At 42.8% G+C, this 12,698-nt stretch overlaps 1 protein-coding gene across 3 annotated transcripts in view; it reads left to right on the top strand.

Annotated features, from left to right (window-relative positions):
- LOC115060657 (matrix metalloproteinase-16-like) overlaps positions 1-12,698 on the top strand; it is a 127,402-nt gene that overhangs the window by 90,448 nt on the left and 24,256 nt on the right. For all 3 annotated transcript variants that reach the window (XR_003842269.1, XM_029528650.1, XM_029528651.1), the window contains 2 exons: positions 4,458-4,619; positions 5,707-5,924. Coding sequence is in view for 2 of the 3 variants with exons in the window: in XM_029528650.1 (XP_029384510.1) it covers positions 4,458-4,619; positions 5,707-5,924 (380 nt within the window). In the remaining variant the exon portion in view is untranslated. The remainder of the gene's footprint in view (positions 1-4,457; positions 4,620-5,706; positions 5,925-12,698) is intronic.

A 12,698-nucleotide genomic window follows, 5' to 3' on the forward strand; every position in this document is an offset into this window, starting at 1 on the left:
TTCAGTGACTCTGTCCAAAAGGGTTGTATCCCAAGGCATTCCCAGAAGACATGCCGGTGGTTAGCTCCCTGAAGCCCACATCGTCTCCATCATTTGGTATTACTCCCTCCAGTATATGCTTTCTGTTTTGGTGTAATGAAAAATCGTACCAGACATTTCCACCCAAAATCCCGCCATGTGTAAGAATTTGTGCACTTCCACTGGAATTAACATTTTTCGAGCCATTCTTCATTTGTAATTGAGAAATTACCTTCCTCTTCCTAAACCCTCTCTTTAATATATTCAGGAGAGTGGGCTTTTTTTGTCCTAAGGTTTTTATACATTCTGGAGATAACACCTTTATTGAAGTCTTCTTGATAGGCACCAATAAATATCTTCAATATGGGGTCATTTAAGTATATTTTGTTTTCAATATTATGTTCAAAATGGTTACGTATTTGAAGATACCTATAAAAATCTGATTTTTCAAGGCAGTATTCTTTCCTTAAATTTACGAAACCCTTTAATTGTCCCTTTTTTGTTAAGGAGTAGAATGTTGTTATTCCTTCTGAAACCCAGCATTTGAATCTATGGTCCATTGTATTAGGCTTAAAGTCAGGATCATAAGCACATCATTGGATTATTTGTAATTTATGGTCAAGTTTATACTCTTCTCTCATCATGATCCACGTTCTCATTTGAGCTTTGATCCATGGGTTCTGCAGACAATCAACTAATTTTCTCAAATTTTTGTAAGCTAAAATTGTGTGAATTGGGGGATCATTCTGAATGAAGAGTTCAATATCTTTCCACCTGGCGTAAAATGTTGGATTACATATATTAATTAGAGGTTTAGTCTGGGCTGTAATAAAATAGTCTTTAAAATTTTGATAAGCCATTCCTCCTTTCCCCCTTGAGAGCTGTAGGGTTTTAAATTTCACCCTGGGTTTTTATCCCTTGCCAAACGAATCCAGAAATAATCTTATTCAATTCAGAAAGCTGTTTAAATGACTTTTTTTACAGGGAGTGCTTGGAATAAATATTGGCATCGTGGAAAGATGTTCATCCTTTCCGAGTCTATTCTGTGGCTAAGATTGAGAAAAGAGATGGAATTCCATCTGTGTATATCATCTTTAAGCGGCTGGTTATTCTTGAGGATTTGGGCGAATGAATGGCAGATCTTTTATCAAAATACATGGGGGGGGGGGGGGGGGTCTGTCTGAGGAAGGAGCACTCTAAAACTAAAATTTGATTCTCTGTTGTCTAATAGCCATGCCTCGCACCACTCAGAACAACTCGCTGGGGAAGCAAATAAACGCCACCTTACTTGGTAGACGACTCAACTGCCCAAGCAGAGCAGGAGGTGTCTGACGAGAGCGGCCGCGTCGAGGTCCTTCATTGTGGCCTCCCAAACTAGACTGGTCCTTGGCTGAAGTGGCTGTCGGTCTGGCTTGCCCCTCTTCAGCGGCAGTGTTATTGAGTTAATATCTGAATTATTCTTCTCTTTCCTGAACAGAGGAGCCGCGGGCAGCACAAGCAGCCCTGGTGACCATGGCAACTCGAGACGCTGGTGGCTGAGTGCCGTGCAGCCAAACTTGTTCCGGTCTCCAGTGGCCTGGCTTCAAGTCGGAACTGAGCCCTTGTAGCTGTTGTGGTTGTTATTGCTTCATCAGCTCTCCTGGGGAAGCTCTCGTCTTCAGAACTTCCTACCAACTCTACCAAGACTCCATAACATTAAATTTCTGACTACTTTTATTTGGGGACCGACCCACTGGTGTTGTCAGGTTGTCGGTGCGAATTCGGTCCAATCAAATTTCTCCCTTTAACTTCAGGGCAAGGGCGGTGTTTGGATTTAACTACGCCTTTCATTCATCCAAGTTAGTACTTATCAAAACGATAAATTTCTCTTTGTTTTTATATATAATTATATATTATATATAATTTCAGTTTTCTCTGCTTGTTACTTCGGTGGACATGGTTTTATCTGATTCACTGTAAAACACAATTAAATGGTTATACGGTAATCACAACATCACAGAGCACGTAAACAAATGAACTAAGAAAAGAACATTTTCATGCATGTCTTGACTGGCTGTGGAAAATCAGAAATGTATGACTGTGGACTGTGTACGAAGTTTCTTTTTCTTTTTACAGAACAGTTATAAGCAACAAACAAGCACATAGATTACACTGCACAGGCAATATGCCATCAGTTCCGGTGGTTCGTCATTCAGGTGGCGCTGTTGTTACATAATTGGAATATTAATTGTCCGGTGTAAATTCTATCTCAGCCAAACTATTTTGTAGAAAAATAGTTCGAACTGTGAAGCCCTGGCGGTGGAATCAGTTGGCATGATTGCAGTCTCTTATTTGATCGGAATATGCTGAATGCTGAATTGTGGCATGGACTGCAATTTATTGTTTGATAAAGGTCCAGGATGGCACTTAGAGATCTGGGGAATTTCTGTGGAGGCAACAGTTTTCGGACCTCACAATACACACCTTGTGGTGTTAACCTATGAGGACAAATGCAGACATAAAAATAAAATAAAAAAAATACTGACAATCTGCCAAGACCTGTCTAAACCGAATATCACAAAAACACTTTGTCTCATTTCTTTAAAGAATGTTTGTTTATAGTCAAGCAAGCAGACGCAACATTGTGAAAGAGAAAATAGAAGCAGTATATCTTCCACAGCTCTAATGGATTGAAATTTCAACAGTAAAATCCACTCTGGCATAAAGAAACTTTTCAATAATGTATAAGCGCTAGAGCTGCTTTGTTACCCAAATTGGTGATGCTGTGCTAGAAATAGATGGTTAATGAAAAATCAGCCCCCACTTTTCAGGGCCTCAGAAAAGGCCACTGTTTCATGTTACCAATGCAAAGGTCAAAGGTTGCAGTTGCATAATTCATCAGCTCCATTTACTTGATAACAAACAGCCCTTTTTAGTCTTATCTTCCCCACTGCAGTTTTTCACCCTCTCTTTTATCATCCTGTACTTTTTCCACATTTCATAATGCAGCTATCGCTTCAGATGTCCTTTCTTCTCACTTCACTTAACCTTCTTTTATCTCTTTATTTACCCTCTCTCACCTTCCCTCCCTTCTGTAACTTAGTATCTTGCCTAACCATATCCTCCTGTGCACTTTTTACCTCATATTACTTCTTTGTCTCTTTCACCCTCCACTATCTGCCTTGGACCCTCCTCACCTACTGTACGTGCAGTATATCCTCCAGCTGATAATTTCCCAGACAGTAATATTCCTTTGGGTTTGTTTCTGGCCCTGGTGCTAAGAGGACAAACAAGCAAAAAAACACAAAATGACAGCACTGACCTGAAACGGCCCCAGGAGCCAGACTGGCTGATTCAAGACTGAGGGATGGAGGGGTAGCTGATGTGACCTGAACATCTCTACTTGGACATGTTCAGCCCCGATGTGGTTCATTTGTCTGGAAATAAAGGACTTGGCAATTACATGTGATGTACATGCTATAACAAATGTTTTTGCACATTGAACGATCTGTGCTCACCAATTGTACTAAACCATGATCACAGCTGTGGACTGCAGCTGCTGTAGGAATTACAGCACATTTAATGCGAAAACAAAGTTGATATTAAAAACCTGTCTGGCAAAACATGGAATATGTTCTAAATCACTGAGATAGTCCTTTTTTTTCTCTGCCTGTATTTGCTATAAATTCTATCTCCAGACACTTGTTCAGAATTACAAGCTTGCAAATTTTGACTCAAGTTTCTGTATCTTACCCAACTCACCCCAAGATGGCTATTTTGGCTGAAAAATTAATCTTTTTCTACACAACCCTGCTTATTAATTAAACCTTTATGACTTTAAATTAACACTGCAAAGTCTCACTGCCAGTTAAACAGCCAAAAATTCTTCACAAGGTCCCAATTATGCAATTTCTCTAAAATCTGATCCAGTGTACTGTGCCTGTTAAGGGATTTGACTCAGTCTATACAAGAACCTACGTTTAGTAGGAATTGCAATTAATAAGTCCTTGTTTTTTTTTCATTCCGGTCGACACCAATGCTGTGATAAGGATAATGAAGAAATCACTGAAAGCAAGCTGGCAGCAGGGAGAGTATGGAAATACAGCATTTTTTTAATTTGACAAAAAACATTCATTTTTAATTCCTATTAAGAAAGAGACATTTTTTCCCAGAGGATGTGTTTTCATCCTTGTTCTTCTTACATGAAGTAGGATGCTCATTGTTTTGAGGCACATAATATCTGATTTAAATCAGGTTGTCAGAATCCCACAGATGGCCAGTGTGCCAGTCTAAACAGCATGAGTCACAGCAGTCTTACCAGTGATGACATGCTGACAAACTGCAAGGTGATAGAACATACCCTCATCTTTGCATTTGCTCATGAGAAACATGAACTCTTGCACACAAATTTACTGTAAAGTGCAGCACTGACAGACCTGCTCTCTCTTCTCTTTTTCTAGGTAACGATTTGTTCCTGGTAGCGGTCCATGAGCTTGGCCATGCTCTGGGTCTGGAACACTCCAACGATCCAACAGCAATCATGGCTCCGTTTTACCAGTACATGGATACTGACAACTTTAAATTGCCCATGGACGATTTGCTGGGCATCCAGAAGATTTATGGTACAAATATATGACCTCTTGTCTTCATGCCTTCAATCACATCCATCGTATAATTAAGGTCTTTTTTCTAAAGCAATTTTTACGAGTCATCCATGAATCTAACCCAAAACCCACCCACATTTAGAATTATAGATATTCCTCATTTGAAATTGAGCTCTCTTTTTGGGTTAGGATTAAGGGTTTCAGTAACTGCAAAGTTTTGTCCTGACATGAAGCTGGTGCAGTTAGTATGTCTGACAGGAACAGATTAATGTGGAGCTCCAACATAATTTTCTTTAACCCCCTGACCTAAATTAGTACCCTGGGGGGTCAAATCAATACAGACTTGTGTTAACTGTGTTGTTGTGACAGTGATGCCCCTGATGAGCTCCGGACATTAAACTGGTCCCACCCTGCTGAAACTGTGACACAGCATATTGTAGTTTACACAAAGATGCCACCACACCAGCGTTACCAATCATGTGCAGCTTTCACAAAAAAGATAAAAAAAAAAACGAATCGGCTCCCAATCAAGAGCCGATTGTTCTTGAACGACGCATCACTCGTTTTTTTACATCTCCTCTCTTAGGCCTTCTGGAGCTATATGAACAAGTTTTCAGTCAGCCAATTGGATGAGAGGCGTTTAGCAATCCCCAACAATTTGGGATAGTGGGTCCAGGTGGCATGGACTTTGTAGGGTAGGCTGACAGTGATGACTGATTTTTTTTAAAAACGTCCTAAGAATTTCTCTGTGGACTGAACACGTGGACTGAGAATTTGGAATTTGGAATTTAGGCCTGCTTTATAATCAAAGACCAAAGGGAGGTCTACCTTTAGACTTTATTGATGTTTAAAGTGGATGTTTTTTCCCATTTCATTTAAAAGTTAGCACACATGCACAGGGGTGGTATTTGTAAGTCACCTAGTTTTCAAGCTTGTTAAACATATGTTGTGACTGTTGATAGAGACAAATCTGTGCCAGCAGCTTCTGAGGGACTGCTTATACTTCTCATTACTCCACCCCCCCTTACACACTGATTGATCCATGTGTTTTTGAAGTTCATAGTTGAATAACAACTGTGAGATTTCTCTTTCTTACTCCCTCCAGGACCTCCTGATAAGACTCCTCAACCCACTAAGCCTTTGCCAACAGCACCCCCACCTCGCTCCCATCCTCCTTCAGACCCCCGTAAGCCAGACAGGCAGACGCGACCTCCGAGGCTTCCTCCAGGGGACAGACCGTCCCACCCCAATGCTAAACCCAACATATGTGAAGGAGGATTCAACACCCTGGCCATACTGAGGAGAGAGATGTTTGTCTTCAAGGTGAGAGATGAGTCACACCAAGTTTGGGGGCATGACTGATACAGTGTGAGAACTCAGCAACTCAGCAGACTCTGAAGCCCCGAACAACTCTCGACCTCATTCCAAAAATATATTAGTGGACAGCTTTCTGTCGGAAGAGCATGACTTAATTGGTTGTCATGCAACAAAAGAGCATCTGATGTCTTGATTCAACCCTGCGGAGAGAGAGTGATAGTAGTTAATTGGGGTATGGATTTCTTTACAGCTGAAAGGATAACTTCAATATACAGAATGTGGGTGCTCAACGATTTAATGTTTGGTATACTGTGGAAACACCTCACTTGTATGTAATGTAAACAATTGTGATTGCATTTTTTGCTGAAAACAGGAGTGTGTCTGTGGTTATAGCTTGTAGGAATATCTGGACTCTGCTCTCATATCCTAAAAGCTGCGGCTGTGCATGTTATTGTACAATTAAAGAAGCTACTATGTCTAAAAGGATTTAGTTCCAGGTTACTTGGGGATTATGTAGAAAGAATTTGCAGGAGCTGGAGATTTCACTTTAAATGGAGCAGTGCACTTTGTTTGGCTTTCATAGCAGTGCAGAAGCACACATGTATCTTCATGAACCTTAGCAAGCTGCTGTCAGGAATCATGAAAAAGCTTGAGGTAACACAAAGCTGGGCTGTGTTCTCCATGGAAGTGTGACCATATTTTTCTGGGGGTATATATCGATAGTATTCATTGATTAAATGTGTCAGAGTATGAGTACCTCTACTTCTATTTGTCAACTAATAGAAGGTCTGATTTACAATGATTTATAGACTGAAGCAGAGTCATCTGTCTCTTTGAAAACTTTACTTTGGAGAACTTGTTCAGTAGGCTAAATCTTTTCAGCAGAGGGCCGTTTCACAAAGCAGGTTAAGGAGAAACTCTGAGTTTGTTAAACCTGAAATGAGGGAAACACAAAGTGTGAAACTAACCTGGTTGGGACCAGGTTTTTCTCAGTAAACCTCAAGTTTCTCGACGTCGGAATAAGATTTCACGTCCAAGTAATATTATCAAAACTCGGGAAGGGATTGGCATTGGTCAAACGATGCAAAACCTCCTGAATTTCTTTCACAAAATTTGGAAAAAGAAAACAACTTTTAAAGTTTCACTTGTGTGAGATTCAGTTTGGCTTGATTTGGCTTGTTGCTGTAATTATGTAAAAACATGCGAAAAGAAAGACAGAAACTCATTCACGTTTGAATGTGGGTTGGAAACTAAGATATAAAATAGATGCATGCAAAAAAAGTAAGAAGCGGGAAACAGCAAAAAAGACAAAAAAAAAAGCCTAACAAGCAGAAAAGACGTAAGAAGACTAAAAGCTTAAAACTGTTCGGGGAAGAGGATGCAGCGGTTTTATCCTCCGGCGTATGGGGGGGCTTGGGTGGTCGCCCCCCCCATGGAGCTCACTTTCATATCTTCAGTGGTCAGTTGTATGACAGAATAGGAGCTGATCCTAGAACTTGTTACACATGTATCTTATATTCTCTCACCATGGTCCATTCACATTTAGTAACATATACAAACTATATAATTATCATTAGAGGTAGTTGGAACAGTTTATCAAGCTAATCTAATAGTGCACATAACATATTTCATTTGCGTAAGTAAGACGCTATTCTAAGCACACATACACAGTTGATAACACAAAATCGATGGCATGATACATCAAAGGTTGTGAGGTGGTTTTAATCCTTGAAGGATTCAGTCTGGAAGAGTCCTTAAAAGTAACAGCGTAGCATAGTGGATATTCATATCAGGGCTAGGAGAATACATTTCAGATGTGCTGTGGACTAGGAAAATAGTTATTGAAAACTTACATAGCGTATTGACAAATTGATTACAGTGATCATATACTTTATTCCATGATGATTCAGACATACTTTACTGAGTGTGGTTGAGTAGTTCTCTGTTCAGGTTTGTGTGTGAGTTGATTTATGGCAGGGACCTGTGTTATCTCGAGGCCCCCCCTTTGGTATGAGAGGAGAGGAGAGTGTTGCAGTTGAGAACAATGTTCTCCTTGATGATCTGAGTGAAGGGATATTATGGGGTGGGCACCACAGGTGCTTTGATGTAACTTTGTTATGATTTGGTGCTATACAAATAAATCTGATTTGATTTGATTTGACTTGAACTGCTGCCAAGTGCGCCTCTCCCCCGTGGGATTGTACCTAAATGAAATAAATTAATAGACGACCATTCAAGTAGTTTTCCCTTGGAATATTATTGTGATTGCAAAGAACTTCATTTAAGCTTACGGATTGACCTGAGCAGCAATGTTGTCCCACACCGTCTCCCTCTCTTTTGCAGCTGCACCGTTGTTGCACTTCTTTGTAAAACTTTGTGGTATTAGCACATTAAGAAGTTCATTTCTAGTGGAGTGCAAAACGCGGCCCTCCCCGTCCCTGTTGCCGTGGTGACTCGTTGACTTGGGGCTCTATTGACACTCTCTTTTTAGAGTTGTGCACACGCTTAACTCCAGGTGAAACTACTCCAAGTTGATCAAACTAACTCAAATCTACTGTTCTGGAACCGAAAACTTGGAGTTTCAAAATTCAAAGTAGATCAACTCAGAGTTCAGGGTTTGTTGAACCTGCTTTGTGAAATGGACCCCAGACCTCACGCTTCTAATCATCATCGTCATCATCTTCACTCGCTTATCCAGGGCTGGGTGGCGGAGGTAGCAGCTCCAGCAGAAGACCCCAAACTTCCTTTTCTCTGGCCACATCGGCCAGCTCTGACTGGGGGATCTCAAGGCGCTCCCAGGCCAGTGTGGAGATATAATCTCCCCACCTGGTCCGCGGACTGCCCCGTGGCCTCCCAGCTGGAACACCTCCCTTGGATTGGTGACAAAGCGCAGCCCTGGCGGAGGCCAACCCCCACCGGAAACAAGTCTGACTTATTGCCCAGAACTCGGACACAGCTCTTACTCTGGGAATACATTGATGGGATGGCCCTCAGAAGAGACCCCCTCACCCCATACTCCTGCAGCACCTCCCACAACATACGCCTTCGTATGCCTTCTCCTGGTCTACAAAACACATGTAGACTGGATGGGCATACTCCCAGGCCCCCTTCAGGATACATGTAGGAGTAAAGATCTGGTCCGTTCCATGACAAGGATGGAATCTTCATTGTCCCTCTGCAATCTGAGGTTCAACAATTGGCCAGACCCTCCTTTCCAGCACCTTGGAGTAGACTTTCCCAGGAGGCTGAGGAGAGTGATGCCCCGGTAATTGACACATCCTCTGGCCCCCTTGTTAAACAAGGGAACCGCTACCCCGGTCTGCTACCTTTGGCACTGTTCCAGATTTCCATGCAATGTTGAAGAGGTGTGTCAACCATGATAGCCCCTCAACACCCAGAGGCTTCAGCATTTGTGGACGGATCTCATCAATCCCTGGGAAGGCTTTGCCACTGTGGAGTTGTTCAACTACCTCAGTGACCTCCTCCCAGGAGACTGACACTGATTCTCCATCATCCTCCAGCTCTGCCTCTACCCCAGAGGATGTGTAAGCTGGATTCAGGTTGTGCAAGTTGAGGTCCCCCAATAGGACAATGGAGACCCCTACCGGAGACTCATACAAGATCCGATTCAGGGTCTCCAAGAAGGCTGAATACTCCGAACTGCTGTTTGGTGCAAGCGCACAAACAACAGCCAGAGTTTCCCCCCGCACAACCCTGAGGTGTAGGGAGGCTACCCTCTCGTCCATCGGGGAAAAATCCAACGTAGTGGCGCTCAGCCGGGGGCTTGTGAATATCCGCACACTCGCCTGGCACCTCACCCCTTGACCAACTCCAGAGAAGAATAGAGTCAAACGCTCTCCAGGAGTAGGGATCCAGAACCAAGGCTGTGCGTAAAAGTAAGCCCCACCAGATCCAGCTGGCATCCCAGCAAAGTGACATTCCATGTCCCCAGAGCCAGCCTCTGCTGCCCAGGTCTGGGTCGTCTGGCCAGTTTCTCCTGGGAGACCCTACCAGGGGCACTTGGCCCCAGACACACATCCCCAGGTTCATAGGGGCACACAAACCTCCCCACCACGATAAGGTGATGGTTCTCCGGGGAGATAACGCTTCTATTGTTGTTTATTTAATTAGATGGCATGCAGCTATTGAGCAGCTGCGGCACCTTGATGTAATAATTTCTGTGAGGCATTTCTCATTCTGTTGCTATAATCATCACTTTGTGAATGGCAGGTGTCAAAAGAGAAGCAAGGCAGATCTTCCACATCCGTAAAATGAGCTCTTCCAGGAGGCAAGAAATGGTCAAAATCCAAAAAGGCAGGCGGAATCAGGCAGACAAATCAGACAGGGAGCAAGCAAAATTCCAAAAGGTCGACAATATCAAAACCAGTCATACACAGGAGGCAAACAGAGAGCTTGTACTCAGGGTAATTAAGATAATCTGGCACAGGACAGAAGAGACAAACATCTCTCGGTGTACTCCAACCAGAAACCCTGGATGACTAAAGAGGCAGCTAGAGCTAACCTGAAAAGTGACATCAGAAGGGCCAAGGCAGCTTACTAGAAGAGAGTTGAAGGTCACTTCAGGGGCAACAACAATGGGGTATGGCAGGGAGTACAGGAAGTCCTCAACTATGCGGAGGCGCTGAACTACTTCTTTGCAGATTTGGAGGTGAAGGGACCAGAGGGAGCCGCTGCTCCAACATTGGACTGCAGCAGCCCCAACCTCACAGTGCAGGAGCATGAGGTGAGGGCCACACTGAGGAGAGTGAATTCCAGGAAGGCTGCTGGACCAAATGGAGTGACCAGAAGGGTCCTCTGGCACAAACCAGCTCACTGGTATGTTCTAAATACAAGGTCCGGGGGGGGGGGTTCAATCTCCCACACCCCTAAACCTTTCAAAGAGCTGTTGCTTCTAATCAGAGATTTTACAGATCTCTGCTAAGTGCCATCCTAGACACTTCTAGACTTTGGCATCAGGAGACCCGGCTTTCCCAGGCACTAAATTGCAAATTCACACCACAAATCAGCAATGCCTGCCAAACCTCCCTTTAGAGAGTTATCATTCTGTAACATTTCCCCTGGGTTGACCTGGTAACGCTACCAGATGATGGTTGTAAATTGCTGCTATGGAATGCATCCAAGGATTGATATAGTGAAAAAAAAAATTACTATTCTTATCAAACAAGAGACTGCAAACATGCCAAACTGGTTTCCTAGCAAGAAGAGGACTTCACAGCTATTCAAACCACCTTTCTACAAGTTAATTTGGTGGAGATAGGAAGAATAGACTAATCACCGGAACTGATGCCATATTACCTGAGCACCATAATCTATGTGCTTGTTGTTGTTTTTTTTTTTTTTTACTTATAAATGTTCTGTAAAAGAGGAAAAATAAGAAATTTCATACCGCAGTCATGCAATTCAGATTTTCCAAGCCAGTCAAAACATGCATGAAAATGTTCTTTTCTTGGTTCATTTGTTTGTGTGTTCTTTGATGTTGTGTGTAAAGAGTAACCATTTAATTGTGTTTTGGCAGTGAATATGAGGAGAAGAGAAACCCATGTCCACCGAATTAACCATAGCAAGTAGAGAGAAACCATACTCATCAAAATGATTTACTTCTCTTTATTTTATATGTGGATTTAAAACTTGGGTGAATGAAAGGTGTAAAATAATAATAATAAAAAAAAACCCTCCTCTAGCCTTGAAGTTAGATGGAGAATTTTGATTGGACCAAATTTGAGCAATAACCAGAACACACCCATGGGTCAGCCCCCAATTAGTAGTCAATACAAAGTTTATCAGTGGCAGAATTTTTGGGGGAAGTTCTGGAAAGGAGCGCTTAATCAGAGGACCTGATGGAGCAACAAAAAAAAAAAACAAAAAACAAAACACGCAGCTAAAAATGCAGTCAGGACAAAGGCTAAGTTTTCTCTTGAAGCAAAGACTCCTTGTGACTGGAACAAGTGTGGCTACACTGCACCCAGCTCCCAGCGTCTCAACTTGCTGGTCATTTTTTCATCAGAAAAGAGAAAAAATGTTAGAACATTAACTTAATAAGCAAGCCAGTCGCATGAAGGAAAACATTGCTGGTGGAGAGGGACAAGGCAGGCTGACAGCCACTTCAGCCACTTCACAATAGTAGCACCAGTCCCAGTCTATTATTCCACCATGCTTTAAGTCCACCATTATTGTTCTGCTGCCTAAAAAGACCATTATCAGCAGCCTCACTCACTACCAACCAGTTGCTCTGACACCAGAGATAATGAAGTGTTTTGAGAAACTGGTCTGTTGTCACATCGTGTCCTACCACCCACCCACATTTGATCCACTTCAGTTCACATACAAAGCAAACAGATCGACAGAGGACACTATCATCACAATGCTCCACTCTTCTATCTCCCACCCAGAACAACAGGGGCATTATGTTAGGCTTCTCTTTGTTGATTTTAGCTCCGCCTTTAAAACATTACTCCTGGACAGAATAACAGAAAAGCTGCTGGACATTGGACTTCCTTTCACCACCAGCTGCTGCTGGATCTCTCCAGAGCTCTCAGCCTCAGCACCGGCTCTCCACAGGGCTGTGTGCTGAGCCCTCTTCTGTACACATATGACTGTGTCAGCACCCATCCGAACAATGCCATTGTCAAGTCTGCGGATGACACCGCTGTGGTGAGACTCATCTCTGGTGGTAATGAGACGGCATATAGGGATGAGGTCCAGAGGCTGGTTGGGTGGCGTGCAAACAACAACTTGGTCCTCAATAACTCCAAGACTGTT

Source organism: Echeneis naucrates, chromosome 20 (genome assembly GCF_900963305.1).
Source record: "Echeneis naucrates chromosome 20, fEcheNa1.1, whole genome shotgun sequence".
Taxonomy (NCBI): domain Eukaryota; kingdom Metazoa; phylum Chordata; class Actinopteri; order Carangiformes; family Echeneidae; genus Echeneis; species Echeneis naucrates.